The 22578-nt window shown below is 55.6% G+C and overlaps 1 protein-coding gene across 5 annotated transcripts in view; it reads left to right on the forward strand.

Moving 5' to 3' along the window:
• Positions 1 to 22232, forward strand: part of CPNE5 (copine 5) — a 114768-nt gene extending 92536 nt beyond the window's left edge. For 4 of the 5 annotated variants that reach the window (XM_084754037.1, XM_084754038.1, XM_084754039.1 and 1 more), the window contains 11 exons: positions 3679 to 3720; positions 6860 to 6935; positions 10584 to 10637; positions 13544 to 13605; positions 16262 to 16308; positions 17799 to 17980; positions 18464 to 18591; positions 18749 to 18851; positions 19644 to 19701; positions 20062 to 20135; positions 20816 to 22232. In XM_084754037.1, coding sequence (XP_084610163.1) covers positions 3679 to 3720; positions 6860 to 6935; positions 10584 to 10637; positions 13544 to 13605; positions 16262 to 16308; positions 17799 to 17980; positions 18464 to 18591; positions 18749 to 18851; positions 19644 to 19701; positions 20062 to 20135; positions 20816 to 21040 — 1051 coding nt within the window. In that variant the 3' untranslated portion in view covers positions 21041 to 22232. Of the gene's footprint in view, positions 1 to 3197; positions 3376 to 3678; positions 3721 to 6859; positions 6936 to 10583; positions 10638 to 13543; positions 13606 to 16261; positions 16309 to 17798; positions 17981 to 18463; positions 18592 to 18748; positions 18852 to 19643; positions 19702 to 20061; positions 20136 to 20815 lie in introns of those variants that run through there. The other variant, XM_084754041.1, reaches the window with a different exon arrangement.
• Positions 22233 to 22578: the final 346 nt, after the last annotated feature.

Raw genomic sequence — 22578 nt, forward strand, 5'->3', positions numbered from 1 at the left:
CCACCACGGTCTAGAGGTGACTACAGTGCATAAGCTCTGGGCAGCACTCAGGGAGAGGCCTAGAGACATCATATGCACCCCACCCGTCAGTCTCACTTTAATGTGGCTTTGTAGTTCCAGCCCAGGGTGCCAGGGGCCTGGGACACTCACTCCTGGCCTTCACTCTGAGGATGCTCTGGGAACCTCTGCCCCCCCCCCCAACCTTCTGTGTTTTTGTGAAATCAGGGAGCTGTTACTAGCACAGCCCATTCACAGAGGTGTTAGGTGGTCCCTGCCAGCTGGAAAGTGTAAGTGCCTTGTATCTGCCAGGCACCGTTTCCAGGAGCCAAGCACACAGCTGAGAGTACAACCATCTCACAACCATCTCTCGCCCTGTGGCGTATGGAGGTCTAACAAACAATAGGATTGTCTGGAGATAAAGAAAATGTTGAATAGCCTGGCTGTGGTGGCTCACGCCTTCAGTTCCAGCACTTGGGAGACAGAGGCAGGTGGACTGCTATGAGTTCGAGGCCAGCCTGCTCTACAAAGTGAGTCTAGGACAGCCAAGGCTACACAGAGAAACTTCCTCAAAAAACGAAAGAAAGAAAGAAAAAAGGTTGAGTGTGCCGGACAGGGACAGAGAGCCACACATCAGTGCTGGCAGGGTAGCTGGAGAGGCCAGAACCGTCCCACAGTTTACAGAGGAAAAGTTCCCCAGGATCCCTGGCCACCCTGGGCTACTGCCTCCAGAGCGATGCCCTTTGCTGCCCTCCTCGCCACCTCCCCTGGGACCCCAAGTTTTCAGCCTTTTTGTGCCAAATGGGATGTTGGTTTTATGGGCCACTGAGATCTGTCCCGTTGCCCCTCACTGAGAAGATTATTCTTTGGGTCTTACAGCTACGTCATAGCCAGCCTGGCATTAGCCTGGGTAAAGGGACAGAGTCCAGGCCCATAGGTCCCAAGTCCCATCTGCTGTGACCAGGGCTTGCAACAGGTTTGTGGACAGTGACAACCGGCCTCTCCCCAGGCCTCCTCCTGTGTCTGGGGCTGTCCTTTCGCTTTCTTTCCTGCCTAGGCTAGAAGTACAGCCCCTGAGCTCAGCAGACCCTCCCAGGCTGCAGCTGCCAGAGTCACGGTTGAGGTCAAACTGGCACAGGGAGATCTCACAGCCAATCTCAGCGGCCCACTTCCCGTTCCCTGGGGAACTTCTAGCCACCCTGGACCAGCCATGATGTGAGCCGTCAGCTCCAGGCTGAGGAGGGCCAGTGGCCCTGCAGCATGCTGGGGTTTCCTGGAGGGGTTCTCAGGGCCGTTCACAACCCAAATCCCAGCCAATGAAATAAGTCAGGCCCTTCGACTTTGAGATTTGATTTAAAAAAAAAAAGATTTATTTATTATGTATACAGTATGATCAGATCATGTTATAGATGGTTGTGAGCCACCATATGGTTGCTGGGAGTTGAACTCAGGAGCTCTGGAAGAGCAGTCAGTGCTCTTAACCACTACTGAGCCATCTCTCCAGCCCCTTGATTTTTTTTTTTTTTTTTTAGTTACATGTATTTGTTTATTGGTGGTGGAGAAGAGTGGGCCTGAGCCATGGCACACTGTGGAGGTCAGAGGTCAGATTTCAGGAGTCAGTTCTTTCCTTCCACCATGTGAATCCCACGGATCAGACCCAGGTTGCCAGGCGTGGCCAAGGTGTCTTTGTCCACAGAGCTGGCTTGTCAGCCACACACTCAGTGCTCCTTCTGGGCTCTGTGGAACAAGGGTTACTGTCACCGGGGTCATCCAGTTCACAAAAGGGTTAGGAGATCTCTGTCCACTGCAGATTTTGTTTATTTTTTTAATGGAGTCTCACTATATAGCCTTGGCCATCCTGGAACTACCTCTGTAGACCAGGCTGGCCTTGAACTCAGATCTGCCTGCCTCTGCCTCCAGAGTGCTAGGATTAAAGGTGTGTGCCCCCAAAGCCTGGCCTTAAGTAAATTTCACATGAAAAGGCATCCATGTATGGTTAGATGATGATGTGGAGATCAAGAGGCATTTTCTAGACACCCCAACACACACACACACACACACACACACACATACATACACACACATACACACACACACATACACACACACACACATACACACACACATACACACACACACACATACACACACATACACACACACACACACATACACACACACACATACACACACACACACATACACACACACATACACACACACACACACACACACACACACATACACACACATACACACACACACACACACACACACACACACACACACACACACACACACAAGCTATGAGCTATCCTGCCAGGCCCCATTTTACAGTCAGGGCTTGTGGCTCCGGGAGGTGAAGTGCCACCTCCAGGCCACACGGCTCAGGTCCAGTGTCTAAGCTGAAGTCACCAATGTCACATCTGGCCTCTTTCCAGCACCTTCAGAAACTTAGGCGTGCTGATGCCTGTTCTTTCACTGTAGTAATCCTGCACAAGGAGCCATAGGGTTTGTCTTGTAAACTAAGAATGCAAAGGGCACTTCAAACCGTGCTTCTGTCTCGGCTTCATATTGCTTTATTTACAGAAACCTAGCCCATGTGCAGCCTCTGGGCATTCCAGGCCTCTATTCTGGAACCAACTTCTTCCCCACTCTGTCAATCTCTCCTCCACCAACCCCCCCCCCCCCCCCACACACACACATACACAGCCTGGAGATACTCAAATGAAAGGAGACAGCGCCCCCTTCTGGGAACCACAGAACTCCCAGGCCAACTCCTGGCAGGGCTGAGAATATGGACCACACCACGGGTGGGATACATGGATGTTAACAGAGGAGAAATAAGTTTAAGCCGCTTTGTGCTTCTTACATGGAGCTTACGTGGAGCAAACCCCGACTCCCTGGGCCTCTCCCACCTTCCTAGTCCCCCACCCACCCACCCACCCACCCAGCTGCCTGACAGCTTCCCCATCCCTGGGCACTCCAGAGGACAGAGCAGACGGGCACCAAGGGTTAACCGGCAACCCTCCACCTCCTTCCTCCTGCTTCTGGTCCGCTAGCCTGTTGCCATGGGAACATGGCTAAAAATAAGATGGGCTCTTAAAGCCCAGCCCCATGCTTAGGAGTCAAAACAAACTAATTAAAGCAGCCTGGGCTAGAACATGAAGAAAATCCCACTCTCTCTCTCACAGGGGCCAGTCTCAGGGATGGAAAGCCTAGGGGCCCGGCCCAGGGGCCCTTCCTTGAGCTGCAGGGCTGGGGCTGGCTCTCCACCACTCACACCCTCAGACTCAGGATCCTTCCTGCCAAGTCTTACCCTCCCGTGGAAGCTTGCTGCTTCGTTGGGAGAGCTGCCCCATCATGGCCCTGCCGCAGGTGAACGCCCAGTTTGGCTTCCTGCTCCGGCTTCTACTCCAATTTAGGGAAACCAAGAAGGTGGGATGAACAACAGAGGGGCTGAGGCCACTTCAGGCCAACTCCCTGAAGCCTCAAGATGTCCTGCCATGGCTCTGGGTGGCCTCTGCCCCTGAGACGGGTCCCTGGTCTCTCTCGGGTTCCTTTCTCTGCACGCAGGCTTGGAGCATGGAACGCGTGCTCACATGCACCTCTCCTGGTCCAGGAGCAGGAGGCCCGTCCTCGGACCGTCTTACCCAGGGTTCTTTGCTGTTTGCTTTCTAGGACCATCAAGGTGGAGGTTTACGACTGGGATCGTGATGGCAGGTAAGCGCAGGGGCACGAGAGGTGCACAAGAAGGTGAGTGGGCCTAGGGAGCTCTGGAAAGCCAGGCAGGCCTGTGAAAAGCTGAGCGGAGGTTAGAGGTCAACGGTGGAGCCATACAGAGGGATGGAATCCCACCACGCAACAGATCCACTTAAGAGGTTTAATAGGGAGATACAGGAACCATCTCTGGAGACACATGTGGGGAGAGGGAGGGAGGGAGGGGGAGAGAGAGAAGGGGGGGGTAGTGAAAGGCAGAGAGGTAGAAAGAGGTAGCAACACATGGAAGGTGTCTTTTATATGGCCCAGGGCAGGGCCACGCCCCCGTAGCAGGTAATCAGTGACATCACAGGTAGGCGGACTATAGCAGAATCCTAACCAGGACCATCCGGGCACTCTGGGGACAAGGGGCTGGGTTCCACGCAGCATGGTCTGATGTCACAGTAGCTCAGCTCCACGGAGGTCCTGCAGGCCAGGATGCCCGGAGAGCCCTCCTTTGCCCCACAGAGCTGCCAGCAGCCAGCCTGCGCCTGCGCTCTCCTCCCTTGCAGACCCGGGAATGCTGTGTGGTGCCCATGTGGTGGGCTACTGAGCATTCCCTGTGTGAAGCCTCGGGCGAGGCACTGTGGGCAGACCAGGCTGTATAGGATAGGTTGAACACCCCACAGCCTAGCCCAGCAGAGGCTCACTGTAACACGGGGGCTAGACTCAGGTCTGAGGTAATGACTGTAGGGCCAGTGATAGCAGGATGTTCTGAGGCACAGGAAAGACAAGGCAGTGCCTGAGGAGGGCTGAGTCTGGCCTGGAGGAGCATGGCTTCTGCCTGGGGACTGTGGGAGGCAGGTCCAAGTACTTCAGGAGGAAGAGCAAGTGTGGCTGGCAGTTCCTAGACTGAACAAACGCGCGAACCCAGAACCCCCGTGGTCTCCATTTGTTTGCTGAACCAAGTCCAGATGTAGCTCAGTTTCTTTCGGCCACTTCCTTCTGGGGTGTTCCTGAAGGCCCGTCACAGTCGGCACCTCCCAGGTCTGATATGGACCAGGGTGTTGTTCTTATTTTTAAGGGTCTTGTGGCAGCGGAGCTGTCAGACCCCACCCCCACCGACCTGATCCCTTCCAGCCAGCCCGGTTAGCTCCACTACACTTCCAACCCAATTTGCTTTGTCCTCTCGGAACAATTCCCCACACATCTCCTTTACCTGGGAGTTTACCCTTCCCTGGCGACTTGGGACAGCCGCCAGGTGCCAGGGTCCTACCATCAAGTTACCAGAAGTTTGAGAGCCGCGAACCCATCATCAACCCGGTGTGGGGTGGGACTACAGGTGTAGCTTAGTGGTAGAGGGCCTGCCTAGCATTTGAGAGTCCCTGGGTTCCGTCCTGTACTGAAAATAAATAAGTAAACTCCCAGGGCTGGCAAATGGCTCAGTGGGCAAAGGGGCTCTGTGTACAAGCCTGACTGCCTGAGTTCAATCCTGGAGACCCACATAAAGGCGGACAGAGGAAATCTACTCCATAAAGGTGTCTTGTGACTGCCATACACCTCTGTGGTTCAAGCACACACACACATACCATCCCTCCCCTTTCCCTCCTCTCTTACACACACACACACACACACACACACACACACACTAATGACCAGTAAAACTAAATAAACTCCCCCCAAACCAAAGTGTATATATGTATGAAAGTGTCATAATGAAATCCATTACTTTGGGCTGGGCGTGGTAGCACACACTTTTAATCCCAGCACTCGGGAGGCAGAGGCAGGCGGATCACTGTGAGTTTGAGGCCAGCCTGGTCTACCAAGGTTACACAGAGAAACCCTGTCTCAAAAAAAAAAAACCAAAAACAAAAACAAAAAAAAACAAAAAGCAAAACTCAAAACAAAGAAAAACTATCGTGGTCTCACAGGAGGGCATGGCCCCAGGGATGCCTGGTTACTCCATCTGGATGCCCCAGCTAGGGCGCCAAGCCCTGGGTTCCAGCAAAGGACCCAGGCCTTCTGGGAGTGCTGCTTATACAAGCTCTTGCTGTGTTCACTATAAGCACGCTCTGGCAAAAGACCCCTGCCACCTGGCTGAATGTCGCTCTCATCGTCTGTTTAGGAAGTGTTAGCGCAAGGACCGGGTGTGCAGAGGCAGAGCCCTGGCCTACCGTGTTCTGGTCTCAGGACTCCATTCCCAGCACCAAAGGAAAGACCCAGCTGTGGTTTCATGCACCTGTATGAAACTGTTCGGGAATCTGAGGCAGGAGGATTGGAGTTGGAGGCCAACCTGGGCAATCCAATGAGAAGCTATCTCAAAAAAAAAAAAAAAAAAAAAAAAAGAATAAATTAGTGAGACAGGATATGTTGTGCCTGTCGGTCCGGCATTCTGGAAGTAGAGGCGGAAGGATCAGGAGTTCAGGGCCATCCTTAGCTACATAAATTCACAACTGAGCTAGGATACACAGGATGATGTCTCCAAATGCCCCAAATTTAAATTAAAACAGTTTTTAATGTTATTGATCTGGGCACAGTGGGCACACCTTTAATCCCAGAGCTCAGGAGGCATTGGCAGGTAGAACACTGGGGGTTCTAGGCTAGCCTGGTCTACATGGCAAAGGCCCGCTATGGGAAAATCTGTTTCAGCAGGGAGGAGTTAATGAATGCCTTTGAGCCCGTCACTTGAATTTGACAATTGCTAAATTTCACTGTGTTCACCTTATCTATATTAATGTAATTTAAAGGAAATTCCATCATGGCATTTACCCCTAAATATTTCTTTAGAAATGTCTAAAAAAATAAGCACATTTCCCCCACATAACTCTGAACGCCGTCCTCTCACCTGACACATTGCGCAGTAATGCTTGACTGCCATCCAACAACCCGCACCAGACACTGTCCCCAGATGCCTCTTCTTGCTAGCTCATTTAAATAAGAATCCAAGCAGATGGGCCATCTCCTTCCTCCAGGACTCTGTCTTCTGCCAGGTTGGCCACCATCGGCTCTCTTGGTCCACAAACAACAGAGGACTCCTTCCTAGACTCTGTGCCTTGGAGTGGAGGCCCTGGCAGAATTGGGGCAGGGGCGGGGCAGGGGCAGGCTGTCGGGGAGAGGCATCCGTAGCCTGGGCCTCCGTCTTCAGCAGCATCTTCCCTTGCAGCCACGACTTCATCGGGGAGTTTACCACCAGCTACCGGGAGCTGGCACGTGGCCAGAGTCAGTTCAACATCTATGAGGTGAGGTGCACCGAGGGTGTGTATGGGGGAGGGGGATGTCTCTTATCAGAGAGGGTGCTGGGTCATGGCAGTAAGGACATGGGAGCTCTGAGAGGGGTTGGGGACTTCGGTGTTGTCTCACAAGGTGGGTCAGATGTTTCGACCTCACAGACACTACCCCACGCCCACCCCACCCCCCCATACACCACATCCCCACACAAACATACACAAAGCTAACGAATCTGACTTACAAGTCCTTGAGCTACACTGCCCCTGCAGAAACAGTTCTGACTAGGCATGGGGACGGAGGAAAGTCCTGGGTGCTGATGGAGTTTAGTAGCTGCACACACATACCACACACACACACACACACACACACACACACACACCACACACCACACACCACAGGAAGAGCCTTCAAGGTCAGTCTGGAGTACCAGGAAGAAAGAGAAAAGAGGCCCAAGACCTGAGGTCCTGACTTCAGAGCAGGCTCCGTCTTCAGACAAAGCATGTAGTCCTCTGGAGTAGTCACCAGGGCTCTTAACAGCTGAGCCATCTTTCCAGGCCCCGTGGCTATGGCTGCAATTTTAGGTAAGGACTCTGGTGGTGAGCTGTCTGAGTTCCCCAAACCCAGGCAAGGCAGACTTTACCTTCCTTTGACCTCCTCTGAGGAGGTTCTTAGGAAAGAGGACGGAGCGGTTAGCTCTCTCATGGTGTTTGGCTTCCAGACGTGGGAAGCACCAATGGGCCTGGCCTGCCTCTGCAGTCAGCCATTTGATTTCCTTTGATGATTGTTCCCTCTTTGCGATCAGCAAGACACAAGCGGCCGCACTGGTAAATGGCAGTGACGCTGTCTCTGGGTGGGAAAGCCAGTCCGAGGAAAACAGCCTCAGCTTCCACAGCCCCAGAGGCAGCTTTGAACCCCAGGGGTGCCACTAGGAAGCCAGGTGGGCTCAGGAAGGCCTTGCTAGAGTCACCAGTCAGCACACCCCATCTCTGACCCTGAAGCCATCCTGGGGGGACACGCTTCTAAGCCACCTGTGTGTGGGCCCCTCTTTGGCCCTAGCCCCTGCTAAACACTGACTCACCAGCTGGGTGTCCTCAAGTGCCACCGCTCTCCTCCTGGCAGCCCTGAGAGAGACACGCCTTGAGTCTCCAACCTCTCAGGCTCATCACCAATACTACCCTCTCCTCTTCCACCATCCACTCCACGGTGTGGGTCTTTGCAACAGCATCTTCCATCCTCCATAGTGACCAGAATGCTCTGGGTGTGGCCCAAAGGCCTGACCGCCCCCAGCCCCCTCCGAAGCCCGGTATTGCCTCAAACCAAGCTTTAGTCCACACCCCGACTCTCTAAAAGTGCCCGCTTTAAAGTTAAGGCAGATCTCCTTGCAAAGCTGGCCCTGAGTGGTAACAGCCCTCACTACAGCTGCAGAAGGGAGAGAGCGAACTCCTTCTGTGACTAGAGGCATGGTGATTGCCCTGCTGGGTGCCGGCTCTTCCACCCTCCCTCGGAGGCCGCTGTCCTCTGTATAGCCTCGTTTCTGCAGCTGCCTCCCCAGGGATTTCCTCTGCCTCTTCTGGTCAATACCTATGGGTCCCTGGAGGCTTCCTCAAATGCCCCCTCAGGAGGTTATATCTCCTTCTGGAGTCGATACCCTCCCACTGCTCCTCTCCAGGGTGTGCCTGGGGCTTTCCCAAGACCATGAGGTTCTCAGAGGTGGGGCGTTTGATTCTATGTTCCCAGCAACCCTGGTGCACATGAAACCAGATTTCAGACCAGGGGAAAGGTAGCCTAGTAGAGTGGGCCAGTTCCTTGCCGTGTCCCTAGGGGGTGCTGTGGCCCTACGTGGAACCTGGCAGCCACTTGTGATGGGGGAGGTTCTGGGGAATCCCGGGAGACCTCAGATCAGAAGGGGGCACTAACTCCATGTCCACTTCACTTAGATCTGATGCTAACCGGTGCTTTCATGTAAAGAGCAGCGTCAGAGAGCGGAGATGTGACTGCACCGTTAATTTAGAGAGAATGCAGAAGGCTTCAGAGAAATGTGTGGACCACGGGGTTGTGTGCCTGGGATCCCACCACTCAGGAAGCCGAGGCAGGCAAATGGGAGTTCAAGGCCAGCCTGGGCTACTTGGTAAAACCCTGTCTCAAAACAACGGAAAATAAAATGAAACAAAGGCAGGGTAAAGAAATCAGACAGCGGCCCTTAGCACACCCCTTCAGGGTGACCATGGAGCAGAGGTCAGAGGCACATTTGGTTCCGTTGGTCCAAACCCCGAGAACTGGGAAACACAGCCATGCTGGGACTGCAGCCCCTGCCTGCCCATCTGGGCAGCCAGGAGCTCGTCGGTGGTGTTGGAGAGAGCTGCCCCACAACCAGAGATGCGCTTCTAGGGGGTTCAAGGTCTCAGACCTGGCCTCAGTCCCATCTGCGCATTATACCTGTCCTCCCATTCCAGCGTGTCACTCGTCCATTGAGATGACAGCCCGCACAGCACACGCCACCCACCGCTGGCCTGGAGACAGGTTCCTAACCTTGTGTCTATCTAGACGGTTGTGTGACCTTAAGCCAGTCACCTGGCACCTTTGTGCCCTGGCGTCCTTTGTTCCCAGAATTGGTATCGGCCCTTGTTAGACCAAAGGACACTGGTGGTTAGGGACACAGGGGAGGCTGGGCAGGTAGGAACACTCACTTTTAATCCCAGCGCTCGGGAGGTGGAGGCAGGTGGATCTCTCTGAGTTTGAGGCTAGCCTGGTCTTACAAATTGAGTTCCAGGACAACCAGGGCTATTACACAGAGAAACCCTGCCTCGAAAAACAAAACAAAGAAAAAACACAAGCCATGTGGAAGAGGGGAATAAGTTCGAGAGAAGGCACTGGGTGATGGCGTGGGTGGGAACTGCCTTGACCTGTTGATTGGACACCAGACAAAGCCTGGGTTTCCCACGCTGAGCATGGGAACACAGTGAGAGCTCAGTGCAGTGTAGGTCACCAGGACAAGCTAGGCCTGAGGCTCCCCAACACTAGTAACATCTACAGCTGGGTCACTGCTTCGGGGCAGCGTCCTAGTCCCCCAACCCCACCCCAGTGGTGACAACGACCTACAGACTTGACAGATGTCAAGGGTGAAGGGTGTCACCGGTTGACAGTAGCAGAGAGTAGAGCCACCCCAAGTCTTTACTGAGTCTACCATGGAGCCCCGCCATGGGACAAGCAGATTTGGTTTGGCACTTCCTACAGTGTGTCAGGGTGGCAGCCCGGAGCCAGGCTCAGAGGCTCAGGGCAACCCTGAGCGGGAGCCCTAAGGAGGACGGGGAAGGCAGGACTGAGGCAAGAAAGAAGGTTGTGTAGGGTAAAAGAGCGACCCAGCCAGCACAGGCAGGCGTGGGCAGAGTTGTCTTGCGACACCCGGCCACGTTGGGCAGGTTTGAGGGTATTGGGAGACAAAGCTAAAGAAACTGTCCCAGTGTGTTGGATCCTGGGACACTGGGGTAACTAGGACTCCCAGATGCCAGCATCCCACAAAGCCTGGCAAAGCCCTTCCCAAGTCGCGGTCACACCCCGTACCCTGCTGGGCTGCTTGCCCGAGCCACACCCACCCAAGGCCGGTGGGAGCCCTGAACCTGCACTGACTGCTTTCAAACAGTAGTTGCTTTTCCCTACAGGTGATAAACCCTAAAAAGAAAATGAAGAAAAAGAAATATGTGAATTCTGGCACGGTGAGTTAGCTCCCCCCGTCACAGCTGATGGGGGCGTAAAAAGCCAGGCTGCAGTGCAGGGTCCGACCCGGGTGAGCGAGTTAACAGAGAGCTGTCAGCCCTGGGGGAATCTCTGCAGGAAAGAAACACACACACACACACACACACACACACACACACACACTCACACACTCTCACTCCTCGTGCTTGTGGGGAATCCCCAGGGCGCTGGGCATTGTCCTGGAGAGGAGCCGAGGCCTCAGGCTGGGAAGCCACGCAGGCAAGGTTACACAGCTGGGAGAGTCGGGCGGGATCCACGTGGGCAGCGCTGCCACTGCCTAACTACTACCACCAAGGAGGACACTGGTCCTTGACTTGTGGGGGCTGGGCGGCTGGACATTCCCACATTATTCAGCAGATGTGTACTGGGCGCCTAGCAGCGCTGTATGGACAAAGGGCCCAGCCAGCAAAGGGCAGACACACCCAGCTCCCTGGGGCTTGTAATGGGGGAGACAGAGGGCTAGTCAGTCCACGTGCTTGTACGCACACTTTGATGAAAGGGTTGTAATAGATGCGTGGGCAAGGTGATACAGAATAGAGCAGGTGCTGAGACTATCTAAGAGAGGGACTCAGCCCTCAAAAGCAGCGCAAGCAACGGCCCCGAGGCAGAGCCCCAGGGCAGTGCAAACATACCCCAGTTTGTGCTCTCCGTTTCTCCCCTATTCCTTCCTAAGACAGCCGTCTCTGTCAGGTAACGTTAGTCGCTAGGCTCAGAACTAGCTGAACCCCATCCTCTTTGGGGGAACCCCACTTGCAAAACGGAGCCAGCACAGGTAGCAGTGACCGACCTCTGGAGGTGCAGGTCCGCGACTGTCCCATGTTCTACACTCATGAGTGGCAGAGACTGACCCCAGTTCTTCTGTGTGTAGCTGTTTCCCACACTGGGGCGTGGACACCTCTCTGTACCCCCGGCTGCCCTCTCCTCCAGGTGGAAACCGCAACATCTGGGCAGTGCACTGGCCCGGCCCGCAGGCCTTCCCCATTTGTGATGGAAGCACGCCCAGCCTTTGCCAGCAGACCTGGGAAATGACAAGAATCCATCCAATCTGCCCCCCCCCAACACACACACACACACACACACACACACACACACACACACACACACCCATCTTAAGTGCCCCAGAGGAGGTAGGACCTACCCTAAGCTGGCAGCTCTTCAGATGCATGAGCAAAATTAAAAAGGCCTATTTTTGCCTAGCCTTCCTAGAGACAAGGAGAGGGCATCTGTTCCAGGCCTCACATGGAGTTAGTTAGGGTCTGGGCTGGGGACATCTCTGGCTGCAGGGACACTCACGTGAGGAGCTAAATAAAGTTCCCCAAAGCTCAAACTCAGAATATCCCCCTGGCCAGTGGGGGGGGGGGGCCAGGGGGGGCTGTTCAGCAGGACAGGAAGAGAAACTTGGGCGTCTTTGGTGCAGGCTCCACCTGGGCTGCAGGAATCTAATGGTGACCATGAAGTGCCACAAAGTGCTGTTGGCATGCTGCGGAGCCGCTACCACTGGGAGGAGGTTCAGTGGCCTCTCAGGTGCTTCATGCACTATTGTCCCCGGTGTGGCTCTCACACAGGCCGCCTTGTGCCGTGTCCCATTCTTCAGGTTGAGGGACATCAGCTGGCCTGGCCAGGCTGACGGGCTGGTGAATGTTAGTGGGATCCACACCAGCAGGGGTCTCTTGATCTCCAGGTCCCGTCCTTTCTGGTGCCTCACTCTTTGTTTTTGTTTTTGTTTGTTTGTTTTTCGAGACAGGGTCTCTCTGGGTAGCCTTGGCTGTCCTGGACTCGCTTTGTAGACCAGGCTGGCCTCGAACTCACAGCGATCCGCCTGCCTCTGCCTCCCGAGTGCTGGGCCGGTGCCTCACTCCTGCTCCTCTCTGTGCCCCAAGTTCTTTGAGACAAGCTGCCTATGTGGGCAAAGCCATTGCCCAAGTCTCTTGAGGGGCAGAAGATGGGAGGCTTTAACTAGGAAAAGAGGGATCCTGGGACTGAGGCAGCTGCAGGGAAAAGATGGGCTGAAAGGGGCAAAGGCTGAACAGCATCCTAGAAGCGGGTGTGACGGTCAAGGCCAGAGAACAGAGCTGTTCAGAAACCGAGTGGTGCTAGACAGTGGCACAGGGGCGTGGGGTCCATGCCAGTCAGAGACACAGGCACCGACCGGTGGCTGGGCCTGCATCAGGACGACTCCCCAGCTCTCCACATTGGAGGTGGGGCTCTGGGTCTCCCCAGGACCCACTTGGAGGATGCCTGGATCCTTAGCCTGTGCCCTGGGCCTCAGCAGTAGGGTTGGCATCAAAGCTAAGTGTGGTTCCGAAGCTGCCAACCTCCAGTACTCAGGAGGTGGGGGCAGGAGGAACAGGAGTTCGGGGTCATCCTCGGCTCCACAGCGAGTTTGAGGGCAGCTTTAGCTACATGAGACCCAGTCTCAATATGAGAGTCATGGAGGTTCTGAATTCACACGTAGTAGGTTCGTATCCCCACTGTGCTGCATCCTGGCAGCAGCCTTGGAGCCTCAGTTTCCTTGACCGTTAAATGGGGGTCAAAGCTCTCGGTTGGGTTACCACAGACATGGCATGGCGTGACACAGAGGAAAACAGCACCTTAAGACTGCTCTCCACAGCTAGGCGGTGGCGGCGGCACATGCCTTTAATCCTAGCATCGGAGAATTAGAGGCAGGTGGATCTCTGGGAGTTCGAGGCCAACCTGGTCTACAAAGTGAGTCTAGGATAGCCAAGGCTACACAGAGAAACCCTGTCTCGAAAAACCAAAACAACAACAAAAACAAAACAAAGACTGCTCTCCACAGGCAAAATGTGGACTAGGGCCCTGACCATCCACAGGGCACTCCACTAACCACACTCCGTTTCTTTCCCAGGTCACCCTGCTTTCATTTGCGGTAGAGTCAGAGAGCACCTTCCTGGATTACATCAAAGGAGGGTGAGAGCAACAGGGCTGGCCTCCCCAGCCCCAGGGAGAGGGCTGGGCTCCATACCGTGTAACCAGAGCACACCCCGTGAGCCAGACACTGCCTCAGAGCTGAGAGCCCTGCCTGCACCTGGATTCCCAGCCCAAGAGGCTTGCCTGGGTCATATGGGATCCCTGAGCAGAGAGAGGACCTAAAGGTTGTGGGGACGCCATGACAGAGAGCACCGAGGTGTGGGAGGTGGAAAGTGCTCTGGAAATGAAGGTTCTGGGTCCCTGTTTGCCTTGCATTTTCAGAGTTACTGTCCCTGAGTTACTACTGAACCATGAATCATGTTCTCTCTGTGGGTATCAGCTCATGATGGCCACGGGACAGGGACCTGTAAGGACAGTGAGGTGAGGGGACAGTCCCAGGGCAGCAGGTACCCAAGTCCAAGTTGAAAGAGCAAAAGGAACCAAAGTGTGTGTGTGTGTGTGTTTGTGAGTGTGTGTGACCTCCAGGCCATCACAGGCAGCATAGCCAGAAGGCTCCAGTTGGCAGCTTACTGCAAATGGCCTGATTCCAAAGAGGGGCCTCCCTGGAACACTCCCTGCAGATGGCTGCCAGGTCAGGGCGTGGGCAGCCGAGAGCCCACAGGTGCAGGCGAGCAATGACTGCACCTGCCTGAGAGGAGACAGGCAGGGCAGCTCTGCAGGGCGAATCCCAGCCTGGCAGGCACCTGGCTGCCTGGCCTGCACGGCATAGAGAGACAGCTGTCCTGGGACGCATCCTACTTTCCCATGACTCTGCTTCTTGAATTTACATCTCCAAGGTTACAAGTCCTTCTTCTGCCTATAGAGTGTGCGCACACACACACACACACACACTCTCTCTCTCAGACTCCCACACTCCCTCTGGGTCCCCAGAGGCCTCCTGTAGCACCTCTCTGAATAGGATGCTGCTGCCGCCACCCTGGCTACCTTCCCCATCGCTGATACTTTTGCAGAACTGTGGGTACAGCTCCGTGGTATAGCACTTTACGTGCATGCATGAATGCATGCATGCAAAAAAAATCCTCCAAACCAAAAATTTATCTCTTCTTTATTCCATTAAGCAGCCAGCCCTCTTATTCCACGCGCCTGGCAATTTCCAAACAAGCTTCATTTTGTTCACCATCTCATTTGCATAGCGCTCCTAATTTACATATCGGGTAGGCCGAAGCCTTTATCTCCATTTTGCACCCACCTGCGCAGTGACCTGGCTCCTTTTGTTCCTCGCTGATTAGTAGTCTTGCTTGCTCTGCTGTTTCCCATGGGGCTGTGTGTCATGGATGGGATGAAGGCAGGGGGCTGCTGAAACACCACGCACGCACGTGAGAGCACAGGGAACGGGTCCAGGCAGGAGGCTGCCAGAGGTGTCTGTCTAGAGACCTTGGCTTCCCTTCCTTGCCAGCTAAGCCCAGAAGGAAGAAGAAGAATGTTTCCTCTGGTCAGACAAGTGCCAAGAGGCAGGAGCAATTTGACTTCATGGAGTTACTGTTCTCCAAAGCGCCTGCTTTCTCTTTGCTTCCTTCCCCCCTGCCCCATCCCCCATGTTTTCAGGACTTGGAGTAGAAGAGTTCAGTGGGGCCAGCCTCTTTCCTCATCCTGTTTTTGGAAGAGACAACCCAGTTGTGCCCCTTGGCTATAGTTGAGCAGGACAGAGCCATCTTCCCCAAGGATGGTCCCTGAACAGGGGTTTTTAACCCTCCAGATGTCTCCTTTCTTTTAACAAAGATACTGTTATTCCACATGGAGAGGTGCCTTCAAACACTCTACTGCCATAGCAAGGAGTCCCCAGCCATGGGCTTCAAACAAGTGCCTGGCAGCGTTGAGTGCGGTGGCAGTGGTTTGCACTGCCATTCAGGGGCCCAGGTTCTTGCTGTCTTGTGGCTCTTCTCTTAGAGTCTGGAGTCCAGGGGGTGCTCTGCCTCCAGCTAGCAGAAAGATGGGACTGCCTCTGCCCGGAAAACCTGGTTCGTCTCCTGCTGGCCATGTCTTTACCCTTTCCCAGGGGACAGGGATCTCATGTGCATCATCTTGGCTGTGACCAGGTGGCAAGTGAGCTGGGGTTTCTAACAGGGACCTACTCATAAGTACAGTTGAAAAGGAGCCTGAATTCTGTTACATCCTCTACAGCCTCAGGCAAGGTACCTTTCCCGGTGTGATCCCAGAACCCCTCAGAATCCCTGGGTTTTGTTAAGCAGATTCTGAGGGTCCCACCTCAAACCAACTGAATCACCACAGGCTCTGGACTCCTCCCCCTCAGACTCCCAGCAGTGTGAGAATCACAAGATGAGGCTCCACCCAGGCCTACCATCTTCATCCGTCTTACTCTGCCCACATCTGGATTGGATCCCACAGCAGCCAACAGTGAAACGTCCAAGCTAGCTTCACTATGAAAAATGTCAGCCGGGCGTGGTGGCGCTGTGCGTGCCCACACGACATAATCAGTCCCCGTGCGTTCTGGAATGCTACCGCCAGTGCTCGCAGAGCCCCTGCGGAGGGGCATGGCTGTTGCAACAGTCCCAGCGCCACAGCGCTTGCGCACAAGTTGCTTCTTCACTGAGGCCACATGTCTGACAGACAACACCTAGTGGCTTTTCCCACCATCAGCGCTCCCCAGGTGACTCCAGATTTTTCTCTTCTTTAGGACGCAGATCAATTTCACTGTGGCCATCGACTTTACGGCGTCCAATGGTGAGTGGGGCGGGAGCATGCAGGGTGGGCATCTCTGGGCTGTGATGGACAACTTGGCTGCTTCCCCCATCTTCCTGTTGCATGACACTATTCCTAAGGAGATGTAAGCAAACATCTTGCTCACCCCAGAAAAGGGAACCAGTGACAGACTAAAGTAAAGATACTACCAAAGTCCAGTGTGATGAACCAACGAGGTCCCTAGGCTCACCTACCAGAGTATGAATGAGAGGTTACCACAGGAACATGGGTGACAGCCCTAGGGAAAGCTGGAACTCAGAGGCTCTCCACACAGCTTGCAGATGGTTTAACAGGGACTTCCTGAGCCTTCAGGAACTTCTCTCTGAGAAGGAATGCTTCAGTTCAGAGGGAGCTGCCCACCATGAGAAGACATCTCGGGCCAGAGCACCAAAGGCCCGAGGGCAGCATGTACCCTTGAGGAGATCCGATCCCCAAGACACACATATATGGCAGGTGTATGCGGTGGTCCAGCCGTAATCAGCCTAGTGAGACTAGCCACTTGGGCCAGCTCTGAGTTTGATTGGGAGACCCTACCTCAGTGAATAAGGCGGGAGAGCAATGGAGGATCGTTCTCAAATCAGCCTCAACCCTCCATACGCGTGTGTGCACGTACATGCCGACATGCGTGCACACACAGATATGGAAACGGCAGGAAGACACTTCCGTTAGCATCGCCCAGTTAGTCCTGACTGTGGTCCCAGAATGGAGCAGACACCCCTGTTTTACAGGTGAGGTGACTAAGGCTGAAGGGGTGAGATCACACAGCTAGTGGGAGGGCATCCATGTCGGCGATGCCTTGGGGAGTGAGCCGGCAGGCCGGCAGAGGGCACTAGATCTCATCAGAGATGGCAGTGAGCCACCGTGTGGGTGCTGGGAATTGAACTCAGGACCTCTGGAAGAGCAGCCAGTGCTCTTAACCTCTGGGCCATCTCTCCGGCCCGTCAATGGTGGGGGCCGGTGGGAGGGAGCACTGCTAGAGAAAGGCCACACTGGGTCACCAGAGAGAGACAGGGTGTAAATGTTCAAGAGAGAAACAGACACTGCCAAAACTGCAGGTGAGTGGGGAGGGGCTGGCGAGGCTGCGTCTGTGGAACTCAGGCTGGGAGGGTAAGTGGTTGGTCGGTCGGAGGCCAGACCTCGGGGATCCTGTGGCTTGGTGGCTCTGGAGTGATCTGAGTGACATGGGGGCTCAGGGTGTTTTGAGCACAGGATCTAGTGGGCCAGTGTGTGTAGTGTGCACTACAGGTAAGGGCAGGGGCTGGGGCAGGGACACTGAGGACACCAGGCAGTGGTGGTGGCCTTGAGAAGGAAGCAGGGGATGGAGGGGCGGGAGAGGTGGGGGGTGTGGTTTGCATCTGTTCCAAGGGTCCGGCAGTCACTCTGTTGACTGCTGCACCAGGGCGGAATGGAGAGAGGTGCTCACGGACACACCCTGTCCAGTTTGGCAGGTGTCCCCATGTCCTGTGTTACAGGGAACCCCTCGCAGTCTACATCCCTGCACTACATGAGCCCCTACCAGCTGAACGCCTACGCGCTGGCGCTGACCGCCGTGGGCGAGATCATCCAGCATTATGACAGCGACAAGATGTTCCCCGCCCTGGGCTTTGGGGCCAAGCTGCCCCCTGACGGCAGGGTGTCCCACGAGTTCCCACTGGTAGGAGCTCCCAGGCTTGGAACAAGCAGTGGGGAGCAGAGGGCGTTTGGTTTGGTTTTTTTGTTTTGTTTTCGTTTTAATCGTTTATTTTGATTTCATGTGGGTAGGTGTTTTGCCTGCATGTATATCTGTGTGAGGGTGTCAGATCTCGGAGTTACAGACAGTTGTGAGCTGCCATTTGGGTGCTGGGAGTTGAACCCAGGTCCTCTGGAAAAGCAGTCAGTGCTCTTAACCACTGAGCCATCTCTCCAGGCCCCTGGCTTTTATTTTTCAAGACAGGATTTCTCTGTGTAGCTCCTGCTGTCCTAGAACCACTCTGTAGACCAGGCTGGCCTCAAAGTCAGAGATCTGCCTGCCTCTGCCTCCCAAGTGCTAGGATTAAAGGTGTGCACCACCACCAGTTAGCTGAGGGGGGGGGGAGGGGATTCTAATTCTGTACCTGGGCCTAAATACTTGAGCTCAGCTGCCTCCTCTGTGTCCCAGAATGGCTGTCAGGAGAACCCCTCCTGTTGTGGCATCGACGGCATCCTGGAGGCCTACCACAGCAGCCTGCGCACTGTGCAGCTTTACGGCCCCACTAACTTCGCCCCTGTAGTCACCCACGTAGCCAGGTAAGGCTGGGGCAGCTGGCCCCTCGGGAACACACCACTGGAGGCCCAGAAGATTCCCTTTAAGGCCCTCCCAGAGGGTTCGGGAGGCTTGTTCAGGGGGCCTGGGCCAGAGTGCTCCAGGACAGACCTCTTTGCGTGCCTACCCCCACCCTCGCAGGAACGCCGCAGCTGTGCAGGATGGCTCCCAGTATTCAGTGCTCCTCATCATCACTGATGGTGTCATCTCGGACATGGCACAGACCAAGGAGGCCATTGTCAACGTGAGTGGAGGACAGCAGCGCTTGCTCATGTGCGCTCTCTCTCTCTCTCTCTCTCTCTCTCTCTCTCTCTCTCTCTCTCTCTCTCACACACACACACACACACACACACACACACACACACAGTGTTTTGGGAGACTGAAGCTTCTTGTCCCACCCCTAGGAGAACCTGGGGGGGGGGGAATGCCTCCTTTAAAGAAACACTGAGGATGGGTTCTTTCCTGCCCCCCTCAATGTTTTCCCTAAAGGGGAACCCTCCCATCATTCATCTGGTTGCTAGTCAGTCTGGGGGGACTTGGAGAGAGTGCTAGACACAGGTTTGGGAGACAGAAGCAGCACTGGGCCTGTGAGAAAGCAGACCTCTGAGCCACACAAATGGCTGTGTTCTGGGGGGGGAGGGTAGGGGGTTGAGGTGGGCAGGGCCTGGCTCCCTCAGCCACCCACCCTAGGCCCCAGCTTGTCATGTAGAGGAGGTTGAGCAGGTCCTCAGCATGAGGAAAGCTCCCTTCCTTAACCCTAACCCATGGTTTTCCTATAAAAGGGACCCTGCCCCTGTCACTGCTGCCTTGGTCCCTCATGGTGGAACCCCAGCACCCCCTGGGCAGACCCAGCTCCCAGCTCCTCCTCTCTTGATCCATGTCCTCTCCCTATCCCATCCCTTCCCTTGGGGTTCCTTGGGGGGGTCCCCTTCCCCGTGCCTTGCCCTCTCTTCATTTGACCCGCCCTCCATCCCTACCTGTCCCTCATGTGGGTTTTTTGTTGTTGTTTTTTCCCTCCTCCCCTGCCACCTCCCAGGCTGCCAAACTCCCCATGTCGATCATCATCGTTGGCGTCGGCCAGGCCGAGTTCGACGGTGAGTCCAGGGTCCCCTTCCTAGTGTCCCTTCCCCCCACAGAATTCCAGGGCATCCTGTCCCCACCGGCGAGAGCTCTGTGCACGCAGCCTGGGTGGGCTTGTGCGCCCTGAGAGGGTGCAGCAGTACCCATGTAGGCCTCCGCCTTCTCCCCAGCTGGCTTCTTCAGGTTCCCCAGGCTGGGTCTAGACAAGGGTCACAGGGCCACAGCTGCATGCTGGTCTTGGTCTCCACCTGTATCCTGGCATCTAGTGTCCCGGGTAAGGGCCCTGGACCAGCCTGGGGTTGGAGGACAGGTCCTGCCAGACATACATACACTCTTGTCACACACACTCACGCGCACACTCCTCGTCTCCACAGCCATGGTGGAGCTGGACGGCGACGACGTACGGATCTCCTCTAGGGGGAAACTGGCCGAACGGGACATCGTTCAGGTGAACCGGGCCCTGCCCTTCTATACTGCACCAACCACGATGGCCCTCTAGCCGGGCCAACCTCGGAGCCCCTTTGCAGGCTCCCCGGGGACAGACCCTGGAAATCCCCTCCTGAGCCTGTCCTCTCATGAAGCCGTACCCCCCTCTCCCTGCCCTGTACGAAGCTCCCTGCTAACCCAAGTGATGCCCCCCGGGGAATCCAGAGCCCTACGGAAGGGCCCCTTGCTCAGGCACTTTCTGTAGTCTGTGCCACGTGGCTTTCCCGTGGCATGGAGGCCCCTTGTAGATGGAGGTAGCGCCCTTAACCCTAGGAGGAGTGGAGGCAGGAAGGAGCCAGAGGTTGAGAGCACTGAGAGGAAGGTGTGTTCAGTGTAGGTTCAGAGGAAAAGGGGTCCTCGGAGGGTCCCTCTGGAGACGGGTGATAAGGAGAAAGGACACTGAGAGGCAGGATTCAGGTATTCTTTCCCAGCATCCCCTGGGCCTCTGCTCTCATGGCTAGAGTCTCAGGTGAAGGGATTGGGTCAGTGTCAGGCCCTACCGTGGAGTAGAGATGCGTGACTCAGTGCAGAGACCTTGACAGTCCCCGAGGAGACTCGCACGGTGGAGTTTGGATGTCGTGGGTCCCCTGGAAGGGAACCCAAATGCATGCCCCATCCTGACTCCATTTTCCTGCCTGTCAGTTTGTGCCCTTCCGGGACTACGTGGACCGCACCGGCAACCACGTCCTGAGCATGGCCCGCCTGGCCCGGGATGTGCTGGCTGAGATCCCCGACCAGCTGGTGTCCTACATGAAGGCACAGGGCATCCGCCCACGCCCGCCACCACCACCGGCCGCACCTGCTCAGTCACCCCCCCAGTCCCCAGCCCACTCGCCTCCTGGGTCCCCCCTGCACACGCATATCTGAAGCTGGCAGGACCAGGGGGCTGGAGGGTAAGCTGAGGCCCCCTTGCTCTTTTTGTGGTCGCCTTCCCAGACTCTACTTGGAAGACCGGTGGGAGATGGGGTATCTGGGACCTCGTCCCACCTCCTGGACTCAACTTCCCACCCAGGTCCAGGGAACTGGAGGAGGTATAGAAGGCAAGGGTACACAAAATTCTGGGGTTCAGTGGACTCCCTTAGCACAACCCCAAGCCTCTCCTGTTCTTTCAGCCTAGCTGGGTCTTTTCCAGCCCCTCTCCCCTCCTACCCTAGTGTCTAGTGTCCCCAGTCCCGTTTCCAGGGAACCCCAGGCTGGTGGGCTGCCAGGGGTGCATGTGACCCTCTTAGAGGGACACCATATGTAAGCAGAGCCTGTGGTCCATCAGGGACTGTGACGGAGGCATGTTAGCGTAGAGCCCCTTTGCCACCCTCAAAGGCTCAGTGGTATGCTAGAATGTTCTAGATGCAGATCTGCAGCCTCGCTGGATGTCACAGCGTGCCACCTGGATGTCACAGGTAGCTTGTGGCACCGAGATGCCTCCTGCTCAACTCGGAGGCCACTCACTTGCCAGGCACAGGGCAAGCCCCTGCGCTCCCACTCGCTCCTGCTGTCTGTCCTCCGGTGCCTCTGGGACCGGAGACGGGTGGAGGGGCGGGGACCTGAGTGCCAACCTGTCCCCCACCCACATCCATCAGGAACCTATCCAGCACAGCCTCTGCTCTCTGGGCCTCAGGGTCCATACCTTTGTGATGGCAGGATTTGGTCAGGTGGTCCAGCGTTTTCCTGAGCCATCCTGAGGGCACATCCATTCCACACACAGCCTCCCCACCCCCCCACCCCTCATGACCATGCACACCCAGGACGTTTAGACTCTGGGACCACCCTGTCGCATCCTGTCACCCCATACCTGACCCAGTTCTTCAGATCTCCGGCCCTCTGCCGTGGGGAGGGGCTTTTTGCCTAAGGTCACCCCACTGGCCACCGTCCTTTGTCTACTGGGGCAGGTCTTGCATGTGTTCCTTACGCCGCATGGGGGTCCCCGCCTGGCATCTCCCATCCCCACCCACCTCTGTCATGCATGGCGATGATGATGTTTCTACTGTCTGGTCCTGTGCCTGTCTGAGACCGTCTCTGTGGAACTTGCCTTAAACTGAAGTAAACCAGTTCCTTTAGTAGACACCTCCCGTCCCTTCTCCTGAGAGAACAGCTCCGTCGCTTGCCCAGCGTCTCTCTGCTGCCTTGGTTCTTTGGTTCAGCGGTGCCCCTGTCAAACTCTGTGTGAGGAATGAAACCTGCCTCCCACAAACACGTCACGAAAGGCAGGAGAGACAGCAAGCACGCAGACAGATGCTCAGGTCTGTAGCCTGGCTTCAGACACTGGCGAGAGTCAGGAGCAATGGGAGAGACCCCCGTGGCGGAGTGGTGTTTTAGATAGGAGACTGAGGAAAGCCCCAGGGAAATGAGCAGAGGCCCCGCCCACGCCAATTCCTGGGTAAATAGGGCTCCCATAGTGGGTAGCGGGG

The sequence above is a fragment of the Acomys minous genome (genome assembly GCF_964271855.1).
Source record: "Acomys minous genome assembly, chromosome: 13".
Lineage (NCBI taxonomy): Eukaryota > Metazoa > Chordata > Mammalia > Rodentia > Muridae > Acomys > Acomys minous.